The sequence below is a fragment of the Melopsittacus undulatus genome, chromosome 7, assembly GCF_012275295.1.
Source record: "Melopsittacus undulatus isolate bMelUnd1 chromosome 7, bMelUnd1.mat.Z, whole genome shotgun sequence".
NCBI classification, from domain to species: Eukaryota; Metazoa; Chordata; class Aves; order Psittaciformes; family Psittaculidae; genus Melopsittacus; species Melopsittacus undulatus.
In genome coordinates this window covers 64,534,188-64,550,305 of record NC_047533.1, presented here as the reverse complement: position 1 = coordinate 64,550,305, position 16,118 = coordinate 64,534,188, and the positions used below count along the sequence as shown (strand labels likewise).

General features: G+C 41.5%; 1 protein-coding gene across 1 annotated transcript in view; it reads right to left on the bottom strand.

Moving 5' to 3' along the window:
- RNF150 (ring finger protein 150) overlaps nucleotides 1–16,118 on the bottom strand; it is a 165,190-nt gene that overhangs the window by 70,207 nt on the left and 78,865 nt on the right. Inside the window, exons 5-6 of the mRNA XM_034064755.1 lie at nucleotides 9,958–10,054; nucleotides 3,543–3,753 (exon numbers count right to left, since the gene is read on the bottom strand). Of these exons, the coding sequence (XP_033920646.1) occupies nucleotides 3,543–3,753; nucleotides 9,958–10,054 (308 nt within the window). The remainder of the gene's footprint in view (nucleotides 1–3,542; nucleotides 3,754–9,957; nucleotides 10,055–16,118) is intronic.

The window sequence follows — 16,118 nt, the reverse complement described above, 5'->3', positions numbered from 1 at the left end:
ACTGGCCAAGTTCCAGAAATGAAAATCTGGCCCCACTGAAGTAGGTGGGAGCTTTGCCACCAGATTTCAATGGAGATGGAATTTCACCCAATGTGAACAGTACTCTGGAAATATCCTCCCTCCAGACACACTGTGGGAGCTCTTCTGGCTCTGAATACTCACTGGAAACACAGAAAAGGAAATTAAACCCAAAGCAAGGCAACAATGCCAGAACGATTAATCAGCAAACAAAAAGGATGCAACAACAATTAAGTAAAGTATTGTTGAAGTGGGTGGAAAGAAGCTAAATCCTTTACCTTCTGGACCACTGAACTTTGCCAGGAACACAGAGGGATGCAAGAACTCTTGATGCTGGGTACAGGGTGCCACGTCAAGACTGCATTGGAGGTAGTCTGCACAGATTCCATAACAAGACGAAGAAAAACTTCCAGTGCAGAGTCAGCCCTGGAGTCTGCTCGCACCACTAATGCTATATAAAGAGGCCAGAACCTAGCAACTTCAGCAAAGATTCCTAGAAGCAGTCAGCGCCATCACTTACAAATTCCCAGGCAGGCTAGTTCACAGAAAGGGCATGCTCAGCATGCTCTGCAGTTGTGTAACCATGAGGATTCTGGAAATGAGAAATGTAATGCCTGAACACAATAAACAGTACCACAATACCTATAAAGCCCCATCTATATGACAGCTATGAACCAGTTATTTAACCTAGAGTTGCTATCTGATGTTCCCCTTCCACTGGCTTAAAAGTTCAGGCTGTCTAAGGTGCTAAGTTCCATCTTTCAGAGGGTCTGAATCCCTCAAATCCACATAAGGCAGCTGGAGGGACAAATTCCCATCACTGCTGGAACTCAGCCCCTAACTTTCAACTAAAGACATCTTATTTGCTGCAACTCTGCTGCAAGAAAGGACCAAAGTGCTCTTTTTCTGGGAAATACTGCAAATCGCACCACTTTGGATGTGGTGATGACAGCATGTAAACTTGCATACCTACCACTAATATTCAAGCATTTTTCACTGAGATGAGAAAACCAGATTAAGATTCATGTCTATCAATGATGGGTGAGTGACAACAGCTAACCATGCATTAAAACTAGAGTTCTCTGAGTGACGGTGTGTGACAGGCACAGCATAGGCAGACACACATCAGGTTTTGGAACCTCCCAAGGTCCTTTGAGCTTTCCTCAGGACTCCTCTTTCCTCACAAAACAACTGGAAAGCTCTGTTTTTAGCAGTGGGTCACAAGTCACCCCTGCGATGGCATGAGGCTCACAACCTTCACTGAGCTCAGGCCATCTCCCAGTTTCTCCTCCCTGCTCTCGTCTCCCTCTTTTTCAAATAACCAGGGAAAACCCCTTTTCACAGTCCTTCCCCAGACCAAATGCCCAGCCTCTTCCAAGTGATGGGCTCTCCTGAAGCTCTGTGGTTTGCTGCCTCATTAGCCATGTGCCTGGACAGACCACAGGTCTTGGTGTGAGCTCCTACTCCAGGGGCTCTGCTGTCAGCCTTCAGGATTGCCCAGTCTTAGTGTCTATTGCCCATGTTATTAAAGGTAAGGGGAAAAACAAAGTATTGCAGGTCCTTGCAGTACTCTAGTGCCTCAGAGCAAGTTTTTGACCCAGTTACTTGGCTGGCAACTTGGAAAATGAAGAACAAATGTGCTTGGACTTCCACAGACTCTGGAAACAAAACTGCAGGGGATAAGAGTATCTGGAGAGCTACTGAGCTCTAGTGTGCCCTGGCTGCCTCCACACCATTGTTACCGCTGATGACAAACCAGAAGAACTGCTTCTCAGTGTGCCAAAATTCCAGGATGAAAAGCATGGACTGCCCCTAGGGCTGGGCTTCACACCAGGCTGCTGGCTCTTCTCAGCATGCGCATGCAGCTGTGGGTGTAAAGAGGAGCTGCTCACTGCAGGCGTGTTAAGAGGGTACAGCTGAGACCAACATCTACCCCCTTCTTTAGTTACACTGTGGGACCATGAAATAAAAATCTTTCTTTCATGGTTTACATCAGCCTCAAATGAATTTAAAAACAATTACTGGAAGGAACAAAATAACATCTCATTTTGAACAGCTCTTGCCAGCACTCAATGAGGCTTGAAAAAGTTGCATGTCACCAGTTGACAGGCTCACCATGGATGGGCCTACAACGTTGCTCACCCCTTGCTGGATCCAGGACTTACACCATAAAAGAACCAAACCTGAAACCAGCACCTAATTCACAAAGGGAGAACTTGCAAATTCACTTATGCATCACTCGTAGCTAAAGCTGCAAGTCCAATGTTTCTACAAGTTATTTTCCCTGCCATGGCATGGGCTGAAAGATGAGGAAAAACGTGATTATCAAGCCTCTCCATGGAGTAAGGAGACTAATGTAAAACCACTGTAGCCTAGTTCCCTCATGTCTCTCTCCGACCTTTTACACATCCTATTACTACTTGCCTTCTTTTTCACTCCCAGACCCATAGTATTACCTGGAAATGGTTGAAAATATGTCATTTTTTCCAGGACCTATGCTGACTCTATATGCAAACCTGTATTTTTGTCTACCTCCTTTCAAGTATATCTGATGATTTGCTACAATAGCCTTGTCAACACTAATACACTGACTGGTATCAAACAGATTTATTTTCTACTGATCTGCTATTTTACCTAAAAATAAGAATTTTATTAGACTAGCACAATCCTCACTCAGAACAGCTGACAACAACATTCTTTCTAAACTGTCAGCATAGATTTTTCAAGAAAGAACATAATTTTTAGGAACAGAGTCATGAAGACATTTTTAGAGTTACTGGTTCAAATGGTGCCCCTTAAAACAAATGAAAATGAAACACACTGAAAACATCCCAAATTCTCCTTTTTTTGCTTTTTTTTCCCCCCACAAATTGTCAGCATTATTTCGCTACCCTTAGGTTTTCAAGTACAGAAACTCTGACCATCAGTCCTTCTGAAATGAGAAGTTCAAGTATAAACAAATAATCAGACAAGCTTCTGTTGATGGAAGAAGATAAAGGAACAGCAGAACCAGAATTCAACAGTCTTTTTTTTTGACCAAAAGTGATTGCTGTGTTCACTATTTATTTTATGATACGCAGGTAAGAATAACTTCCACATAGTAACATGTAGCCCAGTGAGAGAAGGCAGGCCAAAGGACATGTACTAATCTGCTTCACACAGAAGACAGGTGATACACTATCATGGCAAATTGGATCACTTAGTATAAACAGTATCTGAAGATGACCAGAGGTTTATATTGTGTTGTGTTGACTGCAATAACTTGTTTTGTCTATGCAGAGGACTCTAATTAGAGGTTGCTATTGAACACACTGAGTTGCACACCAGCTGCAAGTGTTTGCAGTACAGCAGAACATGATATTCAAACTTACTTACCCTGTAGATTTCCGCTGGGCTTAAAGTAAGGCCACTGCTCCAAGTGAAAAAGCCCTCAAAGGCCACTTTCCCCGCACTAGAGATGGGTTTGTGGTTCGGGTTTCTAAACATTAATTTCAGTGCAAATTCTGCCAGAAAGAGGAACTTACTGCTTGTTGTGAAGTTACCCTCCCCAGCCTGGGGAAAGGAGTCTACATCTTGGATGACCTGTAGTACTCCCACAGTCCGCACTGGGGGATCCAGGGCTACAGAGCTCTCGTTCACTGTTATATCGCTGGCTCCCGTTATCTGGTTGGTTGGTGGTCCTCCTATAGATGCTTCCAAGTCTGGGGGTATATCATCCATGCAATCTGCATTTGGCTAACGGGAAGAAAAAGAAGAAAATCAGGTTTTACTTGATAAAAAGATTTAATTTACCTGTTGCTGCTTCTTTAGGGTTGTTCACTTTCAGTACTGAAAATGGCAACATACGATGGACAAACTTCCACAGTTTATTTGTTTTCATGTACTTAATACAATATGTTGGAAGAGAGATCCAAACTATCCATTGGAAATATTATGTATTAAACTGTGTAATCTATAATCTCTAAATATTCTTATTTATACTTTTTAAAGGGTTTGAAAGAATACACATTAAAGAGCTAACTCATTGATATGTTCTGCTCAACACAGGCAGATTGCTGAGTCAGATTACAAATGTAAACAGAGAGAGAAGCTGAAGGGGAATGATTATCTTTTCCATAAATACACATTTTATAGAGCTGGTAACAGAGCTTTCAGGAGTAAGAATTCAAGAGAATTGCCTGTGGGTGCATCTATGTGTGGGGTGCAAAAATAGAAGCTAAAGCTGTTTATGAGACAAGATTTTTGACATCAAAAGATCTTTTCCTTTGCTAATGCTGTATTTCCTACAAAATAAAATTATGAGAAAAGAAACAAACAAGCAATAATGGCAACTTGAAGAGCATAATTTGATCCATAGCTTTTCCTGCTTTGTGGTTCAGAGAGAGCAAGGATGGAACCCAGTTCTGGCAAATTTAGACACTTCTCTCTTGCAGTTACATAGTGAATGCACCAACACTTCCAGAATGAGCCAAGATCTTCAAGTCAAGGGAAGCAATGAGAGGGGGTTGTGGGGCCCACCTATTATACAGTATCCTTAGCACTGAGCACTCATAAAGAGCACCTCGGCTTCAAGCGGGCACAGGGCAGCAAAGAGGATTGTTTGTCCCAAGATACTATGTCCAAAACTAGTTTCTATCTTTGACTTCTCTGTACCTGTCTGTTATATGACTGACACTCCTGTTTATACAGCAGTGATTTCTGTGGAACTCCCCATAAACAATGGGGACAAACATATGAATAAAAAAGCTCTTTTTCCTCTAAGAGGAAGCAGATTCTAGTGCCATTTGCCAATGAACCAAGTCTAGTTCTCTCCAAGGCATGGAGAAAAACTGTTCGCATAACTATTTCAAGAACTGGATTTAGAAGTTTAAAAAACCAAGGCTGATGCAGAAATGAGGATGCGGTGTGTTAGGGTGCAAAGCTTCCACAATGACAGAGGGTCATTGCCAGGTTGAGCTGCAACTACGCAGACACCTTGCTAAGCTAGAAAATGTAAAGTTAAGTTGTTCCCATTTGTCTTTATTCTCCAGGAGTCAGACAGCTAATCTGGACTGGGCACTGAGGTTTCCTCTAAATTCAGTGGTTTGAAACAATTTCACTGTGTCACAATCCCACCCTAAGGTAAGTGATATGAATTGCCCCCTCTGCCTTTCTACTGCTCAGTACTAAGCAGAGATGGGCTTAAGCTGCTAGTCTGGAAATCCAATACCTGGATAGATCAAGTCAGAGGAGATGTACTCTGCTCTGTGGATATAATTTTTTTCTGTTCTTAGTTGTTTCACTTGCTAAGGCATTTATGAAAACCTCACTACCTGCCTATCTCCAACAGCAGCCACCTAGAAATGAAGCAAAATATGACACAGCAAAGACTTAAACAGATGCTTAGTTTTAAGCACAAGAGTAATCCCTTTGACTCAGGCATAGAAGGTTACCTATGCTTACATATTTTGCAGAACCAGAAACTTAGCAAGTTTTGCCTTTTCCCATACATTTCCTCTCTGACAAAAAGTTGTCATATTCTGGCTCCAGTCTAATTCATGAGCAGCAAGACCTCTTCAGAACTGGGATAAAGGAACATTCAGCTTTCCGCCAGCTTTTAATGAAACTGATTGAACTTGTACTTTTCTAAGTGAAATAACAATCATCTGTAAGACTTAGATCCAAAATTATTCCTTAGATCTATCACTCTTTCCCCCACTCCTAGGTGTTATAACAAATGCTTTCAGATTTTCATTTTTAACTTTGGCTTTGATGGCAGTGTATCTTAAAGGAAAAAAAAGTCTGTTTTTTCTTTTCTACTGTAGGAAAAACTATTTCAAAGTTCTTTTTCAGGGCATCAGTTTCCTGTCCTTTGCTCTGATTCTAGTTATTCATAGATTGTGGTTTTATCACTAACTTTTAAACCTTTTAAAACAGGGAATTACAATTGAAAGCAAAACAAACATTAGAGATGCAAAAACAGCATTGCTCGATATAATTAATCCCTTACTCCTGAATCATTTTAGTTGGAAAAAATACCCCAAACTAAGCAGCATACTATAAAACGAATGATATGAAATACTGATCGAAAAAAATACATTATGGCTTTTGCTGTCAGAGTGACCCAGATACATTTGCTAAGTTTAATTATATTGGTTTCACTCATTCCCTGCATGTAAGTGCTTTGAGGGCACAATTCCACTAAAGTCAAGGGAAGGCTTTGTATTGACTTCTGAGGACTTGGCTAAGGCTCTTAGTGAATAGCTTCAAGTCATCCAATCAGCTGCCAAAAATGTGTCTGTCTGCATATCCAGCAGATATTTGCAGAAAATGGGGAGAAGCAGGCAAAACTATTTCATGTGATACGATCATCCCAATAGCAGTGTAGGGCTCTGAAAGGGAAAGATACTTTCACCGATAATTTACTTCAAATATTACAGCCAAGTGAGGTACAGTCTGAGCTGGATTCACCAGCTAAGAGTCAGCGGAAAAGGTTATGCCAACCCTTTGCTGATGGATAGTTAGTTAATAGCCCTCTGGAGCTACAGAGTGCCATGATGAAAAGCAGAGATGTTAGGGTGCTCAGCTACCGTGAAAATGAGTGCAGTCATTTTGGTGCCTCATGGCAGCCTGGGGAATTTGGTTCTAGTGAAGATAATGTTTGAAGTCTCTGTTACAAAATAAATGGAGAGTTTAGATGTGAAGTGAATTGAAACATTTAGATATTTGGGGTTTAACCAATCATCTCCTGGAAAATCCTGAGAACTGATGCTAAATGAAGCACAATATATCCTGTCACACAAGCCAGCTCTTTAATAACAACCATAGGACAAACATGCAGCTGGCAGTAAAAAAACCCAGCACATTAGCTCTACCTATGGTAAGATTTCCTCATTCCTCCCATTGTAAAAGCCTGCAAAAGGACTTTGCTCTCAGTCTCCCAGATTCAAAAGTCTCCCATCACAGACTGCTGCCTGCCTAAGGCTGCTTTTCTGTGTGTGAAATTTCAGCTAAGATGGCTCAGGAAGCCTCAAGAATGTGGTTAGGGAATGGCATTTTGCTTTATGCACTCTACAGAAATGTTTGCCACCTCTCACTGAGAAGCCCTAGAGCTTTACAGCTTCTTCCAGGGAAACATCTTTTCCCACAACAGCCTGCTGATATCTGGCTAAGTTACGAGCCTCTGAAATTATCAGTTCATATGTGCTGATAGAGACTGGTACGTTATTCAGGACAACAACTACACTCTCCAAAGAGAACTGGGCTTTGCATGGCGCCTGCAATCTTATGGTAGCACAGGAGAGCACCCCACAGGACTGATGCTCACAATGGGGTGCCCTCAGCTGGTGCCAGGCAATGGGAAGGGTGAGAATGCACAATTTCTGTGCAGGTGGAGAATAGGTCCTGAGAGGTGAGCAGGGAGAATGAGCTTTGATACCAGGGCAGGAACTACAAAGGATAAAGGTTGGGCAGGAGGGGTTATACAAAGAAGCAGGAAAGGGGACTGGAGGGGAAAAGAGGAGGAGCAGGAGTTGAGACATAGTTTAGAAAGAGAAGGCAGAGCAAGCAAAGGAAGAGAAGCAACTGATAGCTGTATAGGAATTTTTAACCCCCAATCTACCTGATGCTCTTAAGACTCCCACTTCCTCTGCTGTCAGCCAGAGGAAACCCCTGACATGAAGGTTACCATCTGCTCCCAGCTTCCACGGACAACATCTCCTACTGTAAGTCACCTTGAGGGGTAAGGCTCTAGCATGCAGCTCTCCCTTTATAAACCTAATTGATGAGCCATGGGAGCCAGTATGCTCCCTCCAGATGATGCAGCAGGCTCTTTTCAGTTTATTTTCTTACAACAACCTAAGGAATTTTTAACAGAAATTCATACAATAAAATCCTCTAAACAGAGGTTGCTAGTGGAACAGTAACATTCAAGCACTTGACTTTGAGACCAGCACTGAGGCGGATTCTGAAATCTTAATGTGACCCAGTTGTTTATGTTGGTTTCAGCAGTAATTTGGGTTGGTTTTTTTAACATTTTTTTAATTACATGCCCAGTGCAATTATTTCCACAAAGCTCCATGTGGAAAGCTCTTAGTGAAGGGAGCAGGATGGACCCCCTTCTGCTAAGCAGTACAGAGAAACCTAGACGGAGCTGTGAGAAGAGAAACGATGGCTGAGGAAACTGAATGCCATTTTTCATTATTCCTGGCAGTTAAGTTCTATACCTGCCACAACAGAGCTGTTCACAAGTAGTAAGAACCAATCACATAAACCAAAACCCTTACACATGGCCTCTGGCCTTATTCCCTTGATGTACACAGCCTCACATAGCCTGAGGACATGTTTAGCCTCCAGCAGCTGCCAGTGACATCAGCAAGAGATGTATTCTGGTCTCTTTACATTAGTATGTAAATACTAATGGTATTAAACTTTCTGGGAAGACCTTAACATCTCACTGCAGGCCTCCAGAAAGTAGAGGTCTGCTTTGTTTATATCCCCTGCTTATGAAGCTGGATGAAAAGCATGTTAATGAAATGCTGGGGCAAAAATGTGAATGGACCAGCGTGAGAACAAAGATCATAAGGTCCTGTATGGTTCAGAAGAAAGCCATGGAACAATACACTGGGTACAGAATTGTCAAAATCCTGCATAACTGCTCATTAGCAGGCCTGTGGACTGAGACATGGAACCTGGGGAAAAATTTCTGTATTAACTTAGGCGTAGAGATGTTAAATGGCAGAGGCAGCCTTCATTCTGTTTTTTCCTGACATCTCAAACACTGATTTAACAGTTGTACCATCTTTTAACCTTTTAAAGACAAATACATGTGGGTTAGCTGAAAAAAAGTAGCCCAACTGTAATAACATGTTATCCTAACTACAATACTTCATTTTTCCCATTTAAAGTTTTTATCTTAGTTTGTATTAGATTGATTAACAAATCTGCCCACTTCAGTAAAAACATACTTCATCACTTGCTGTGGAAACTCTTCTGCAGCAACCTGCTTGGCTTTCCAGTCTCCATGAAAATGAACTCTTGGAGAATGGCTGTATCAGCTCCCCTGGTATGTCCACATGAGCCATGTTACTTTATATAGCTCTTTCATATGTCAGCGAGCATGTCACCATCTGTAACTGGGGAGGGTATTTACAGCACCTGTTAATGCATCAGCCTATGGTGTTGGAGTACTGAACTTCACTCTCACGTGGCAAGCCTTGCACAGTGTGAGAAAGTGACTCACTTCTTCCTGGTGAAGTCCGTGATCTCTGTGATAGCTGTGGTTAGGAAACTGTATAGCAGACAGGAAACACACTATCTGAATGTAAACATGCAACCTAAAAAGATCAATTCCCTTGGCAGCTTCTAATCACATCTAAATGTTCCAAATAACAAAGAGCTTAATAATTTCTTGTATGTCATGCAGTTAGTTGCTGGGAGAAATGCTTCCTAATTGGAATTAGGAGTACAGAGATTGCTAGAGATAGACTTTAAGAGAAATTTGAGAGACAGAAAAGATTTTGATCCCCAGAATAAGCAATTAGTTGTCCTCAACTAGTATAGCAGGAAAAATTCTACTTGCAGACCTTCTGCTTTGAGTTTTGAACCAAGAGCATCATTAAAAGAAGTAATTCCAGTCCTGATTTAAAACACAAATAAAAGCTATGTGAGAGTCAATAAATCCACCAAACACCAGTAAACAATCCTCTGCTCCACAAAGCAGACAACCACAGACACACAAATCCCAACATCCAACCAACCCCCATATACATGCTCTTCCTTGCTGATCAAAGTGGTGTGAAGAAGAGAGGTAGAACCAGACATTTCCACTTGTACTACCCTTCATAAATCAGTAACATGGCAGGAAGAGAAGGATGGGAACAGACAGGCAAAGGGCTAAGGATATACCAAGTAGCTGGTATTTCCCTCCTGCCCTGACCAGCTGCTCTGTGATGTGCTTACCGGGATCCCTAGAGCTTTTAGAATATTCATTTTACACATCGGGCAGGTACGATGGTCTAGCAGCCAGGGGTCTACGCAGGACTTGTGGAAAAGATGCCTGCAATGAAAATCAGGACATTTTAATTTGAATCCACCACAGCACAATTTACCACCTAGTACCAGACACTTCTGAATTCAGTGAAGTGAGAGGATTTAAAACAGTGTGGTTTGTGACCTCTGCAAGGACAGCAAAACTACATCCTATGCACACAGGACTGAAACTATTTCTGTAGCATCTCAGGCACATGTGACCACTGAGCTTGGAAAAGCACATACATACACAATTGGGGAATTAGAAAAAACACACAAAATGCATCAGCAAAGTCCATGTTCTCTAAATGTCAAAGGTCAGTAGACAAAACCTGCTTGAGGGTAAAGGCAGAAATTGCATTAGTATGTCTTGATGGCTCTGCAGACAAACCTGATTACATATTATTTAAATGTGAAGCCATTGGGGATTGCATATTTCTTAAAATTCAGTAACAAAAGCGAATTAAGAAAAAAATTCCACGTTTCATTGAAAGAGAAAACCCAGGATGATACTTTTTAAAACATTCTGAGTTTCCTGCTCTTTAGAAGTTACTCATCAGAGAGAGCTCCTAAACAATTCCAGCCCTGAAGGGGTTGATGCTAATCCTGTGCTCAGTCTGAAATGACCACTAAGCAACCTCCTAAATCCTGTGGCTGCTGGGGGACACTCAGACACTATTCAGGTGCAGGAACAGAAAGCTTCTTGTCTAGCTTTGCCTGACACAAACAAAGATTGACTATAGAGATATTTAGTGTGTGTACCTGACTGACAGATTGTGTTTTCTCTTGTGAGCATACTCTGTGGCTTTAGAGAACAAGTATTATGAAATGCAGCAATGTGGGGCTCATGATTTAAGAAATGCTGTTGAGTAGGTCAAATAGAGGAGAAGGGTCTCAGCTCAAGGCCGTGAAGTTTGTTCAGCAACACTGCCTCCCAAGAAAAAAGAGTATTTCCCACCATGTACACTGCCTCAGAAATGACACCAGCATTTGGGAAACTGAAAATTGACTTGCCTTCCTAAAACTCCTTTTTAATCAGTTAGAATGGTTCACTTGGAAAGAGCCTTAGTTCAACTGTCTAATATAACTTAATAACAACAACTTCAGTGACGTTGAAAGAGGGTATCTTATTCTGAAATACGAGGCTCAATACACATACACAGTCTTGCTCTAAAAGGCGCAAATTAAAATTCATTTGCTTGTTTTGACACACCAATCTAGATCAGCTCTAGAAAGATTTTCTTTCTAAGGCGTGCAACAGGTTTCACATATTTTACTTGGCAGAGCCTGAAAGTCTTCTTTCAGTCTGCTTGAAGTTTTACATTCCGCTTGAACTTTTAGACCTGTGCAGTCCCTTGCCTGGCTTTCCCTGTGTTGCTACTGCCTCATGTGCATCACCCATAGAGCACAGCCACACAAACCCACCAGGTAAACACAGGCTCACAGCTGCTCAAGGACAACCATATGAAGTTCAACAAGGTTCAGTGCCAGATCTTGCCCTTGGGTCACAACAACCCCATGCAACACTACTACAGTCTTAGGGAAGAGTGGCTGGAAAGCTGCTTGGTGGAAAATGACCTTGGGATGTTGGTCGACAGCTGAATATTAGCCAGCAGTGTGCCCAGATGGCCAAGAAGGCAAGCATCCTGGCTGGTATCTGAACCAGTGCTGACAGCAGGGCCAGCAAATTGTCCCCCTGTGCTCAGCACTGGTGAGGCTACATCTCGGATACTGTGCTCAGCTGTGGGCTCCTCACTGCAAGAGAGATATTGAGGTGCTGGAGTGGGTCCAGAGAAGGGCAACAACGCTGGTGAAGGGTCTGGAAAACAAGTCTTACGAGGAACAGCTGAGGGAACTGTTGTTTAGTCTGGAGAAAAGGAGAAATTATTACTCTCTCAGATAACCTCTACCTGAAAGAAGGTTGTAGTGAGGTGGGTATTGGTTTCTTTTCAATTAAGAAGTAACAGGACACAAGGAAATGGCCTTAAGTTGCCCAAGGGTAGGTTTAGATTGGCTATTGGGAAAAGTCTCTTCACTGAAAGGGCTGTCAAGCATTAGAACAGGCTGCCCAGGGAAGTGGCTGAGTCACCGTCCCAGGAGGTATGCAAAAGACACTTAGGGTCACTTGGCAGTTAGGGACGTGGTTTAATAAGACTTGGCAGTGACGGCTGCACTTGATCTTAAAGGTCTTTTCCTATCTAAATGATTCTGTGATCCTAAGGCTCCGCCTGGAGCACACACCAGCCTCCACATACAATCTCTGAGAAAGCCAGAATCACTTATTACACCAGTTTTAAATATTTACATGGTATGTATTCAGCTGAATGGGTTGGCTGCTCTATTGTGTCCCAGCCTCTCTCACACAAGCCACACATGGGCTTTCAACTTGATCTAAAATACTGAGGTGCACTTTCACCTCCATCTATTTGTAATCCTGGCTCTTACTAACATGGTATCAAGCCCACATAGTAGCTGGCTGGTGTAATAGCTGGCTTCAGGCCTAAATAACACTAGAAATTCAAAGCCAAAACTGTGTGAATTCGGCATCTTATTCTTTTCAATGTTTTTTCTCACTACATCTAGATGAAATGGGTGCGTTCTGAAACAAAGCTACATGGCAAATTATTGCATTCCTGTACTTGGTCTGACTTCGCACAACTACTGGTAAAGGGCAAATCTGTTCTTGGAAGCTCAACCTAGTCTAATTATATCAATTGGCTCCAATGCCAAACTTTGTCAAATCTCATCTGAGCCTGTATGTCAACATGATGAATACAAATGAAGCATCATAATAGGTGAAGTTCAAACCACTTTACTAAGGCTATAACAGTTCACAACCCTCCTTCCAAACAGGATTTGCCTTAATGGATAAAAGCAAGATGCACCAAATTTTGTTGTCTCTCCCGTGTAACTCTTCACTCTTATCATCTCAGGAGGGACATACTCAGCCCATCACAGGGCAGGCAGCCTGAATAGGCGAAAACAAAAAAGTAGAGTCCTCAAGCATGTGTAATTTTACAAGTCTAACCAACAGAATTCCTTGGGTATGTTAATTCATAGAGGGTGCTGAAAGTCAACATAATGTTCTTCAGCTATTTGGAATAATGATGAGATTCTTGATAGTGATTGGTTTTCTTTAATTATATACTGAAATCCATAAACAAATATGTTTAATGGCAAACATCTGAAGCATGTTTGTGCCAAAATAATCAGTACATTTACAAAATCTGAGATATTTATTATTCTCTTGGAAAAAAAAAAATCCCACACCAAAAAACCCAAAAGATTTCCAAAACCTGGTGTGGATTAAAAAAAACCCCAAAACAACAAAAGTAACTTCTACCAAGCAATTTTACCATAGACTAGAGAGCCTCCTTTTGTTTTCCAGTTCAAGCTTTGTAAGCCTCAGTCAAGCTGTGGTTCATATTACAGCAATTCATAATGTCTGTTAATCACCAAAAGCTTGGAACAAGACTTAAAGACTTGAAAAACTGAAGTTTAGTGTTCCTGAAGCTGGCTTCAAAAAACAATAAGCTAAAATAAATCCTACCATTGAAATACATGACAGATCATGTCACTTTGCACTTCTCAATACTAAATTAGCACAGTGTAGTATGGCTCTATTAATTTCAGATTTAACACGCACAACAGACAGAACTTGAGTATTTGACACAAATTTATGGGGAAATGGAATGTTATAAAAAATCAGATAAGATTCGATTTTTTTTAATTTTTGTACCACAGTATATGATTAGAGCACTCATAATAACTAATTTTGAACATGTAAACATTTGTGCAGAGAAGTGAAGTGGCAGGCTTTGCAGATTTGGATCTGAAAGCTTATTTTATTCTGACAAATAAGCCTAGATAAGTTTATCATCCAAATTAAGGCAAAACAAGGGTCAGCCCAAAGTAAGATGAGAGAGCAACTGCAATATTTCACTGTCACATGGTAAGCCAATGATGTAAAAAGATCAATAGCAAGAAAAATCCCTCTTCCTCTGCAGTTCTGACTGTTTTAAAAGAAAAGGGTTTTAAAAGACAAGCAAGGGTAGAAGCACCATGGATGAGTTCAGAAGTAATGACCCATACAGGAAGACAGTAAGAGAGATATTTCAAGTACAGACTCAGGACATGGCTTTGACAAGAAGAGTCAGAGCTAATAAAAAAATGTGTGCAACCACAGGCATTGCAAAACTGTGTTCATTTGGATGGGTTGAAAAGTTTCCTAAAAGAACTGTACTTGATTAGTTGAGAGGAAGGAGAGAGGAGAGGAGATCTCGTAACAATCCTCATACAAAACAAAGGCTTTCATAAAGAGAAAGGAAACAACTGTTCTTCAGCTCTCCTAGGGATAAGAGATGAAATGATGTGTTTAAAGTGCAGCAAGTGAGACCCAGGTTACACAACAGGAAAAGCTTCACCACAGTCAGGGTAGTGAAGCACTGCAATAAATTATCAGGGGAACTGCAGAGTCTTCATCCCAGGAGATTGCAGAGTGTGTTGGAAAAAACTCCCAAGAACAACACGGGCAGTGTCCCTGTGCCGTACCAGAGGTGGTGGCGGCCTCCTGGGATCCCTCCTGCATTCTTCTGTGACTGCACGTGCCTGAGTAAAGCTCACAGAGCACAAAGAAAGGAAAAGAACCTCGAAGTCCCAGCGCATTTCATTTACTATTAACACAACAGCACTTCGTATTTTTGAACTGGACATTACTTTTGTTTGGAATGTACTTAAATTTTCTGTAAAGCTGCAATTTTAATCATGCAAGAAAAAAAAACAATTTCAGGCTAATCGCAAAATAAAACTAATAATATGATCGTTGGGAAACTATTGTAAAGCTTTCAGATTGCCAGCAGTTCTGAGGGGCTTTTTTTCCAAGTTAAGGGAAACTTAACTGTTCTCTTCCCATCTTCTGCTCCTAGCTCTATCTTTCCAAACTGCATGAAGACAAACCTAGTAGTCATGTCATTTTTCTCAGAAGCGTGAGCTAAGAGAACAGGAGACAAAAGCAGAAAGAGAGGTACATCCCTAAGGACCCTGAGTCACAGCATCTGTTGCCTGGACTAGAGATAGGGCTGAAGCAGAGGATTAAGAAGGGTTTTGGTAAGCAGCTCTGTAGTATTCAATGAGAAGGTTTGAGATTTTGGGGGTTCATGTACAGTACTATTTGTTTATTTTTGAAGAAGAAGGAAGGACAAAAGATGATAATGATGAGGGTAAATGAAAGGAACTGAACAAAGTGAAGAATGTGATGAAATAATTTTCACAGGAGGACTGAGGACGAGCCCAGGGACTGAAGCAGTCTCTGAAATCACAGTTGTTCACAGGGTGAAGGTTCAGAGGAAGGGAGTGAGCTGGAATGGGGTCAGAAAGTGTGTTTATTGGTGACACAAATGAAACAACAAAAAAAAGAGCTTATGAAGAACTCACTGGAGATGAGGCTGAAAGAACTGGTTTGCCTCTCTGAAGAAGTTTAGTAAAAGTTCAGTAAAAGGCACACAATTGGAGCAGCAGCACTAGCAACTTCTCCAAAGCCAGAGCAGAAAGGACAGAGGTGTTTTGAAGCTAGAGATGGAGGACAAGGAGAAGGAACTACAGCTATGACAAGAGATACCACTCTGGGAACAATGAACTTGGTTACATTTGATGGTGTGTCAGTGCCCTCAAAGATAACTTCAGTGATGCTTGCTACCATTAAACATAAAAACAGCTGCAAGCCAACACTTTTTTAAAACTCAAGTGTCAGTACTTATTTATTTAATACATTCTGTAGAGTGAAGTTTATTGATACGGTCAGTGGTGAGAGCTGGCTAAAGAGGGCAGAGAGAAGAAGCACAATTCTCCTCCTAGCTCTCCAGAGTGGAATATGTAAGAACAGGATATCCCAGTGCCATCTCTCTGCCACCAGAAAAGAGGATATTTGGGGAAACAGCATTAAGTACAGTAACCATCTATCTATATGGCTTCAGAGCGCATCCGCTGCAATATTGGCTGGTGGGCTTTTGGTACCAATTTCTTAGGACATTCAAGGTCCACCAGCCTTAAAAAGAGATCTTATGTTATACAGAGCTTTGTAACAGAGTGTGCCT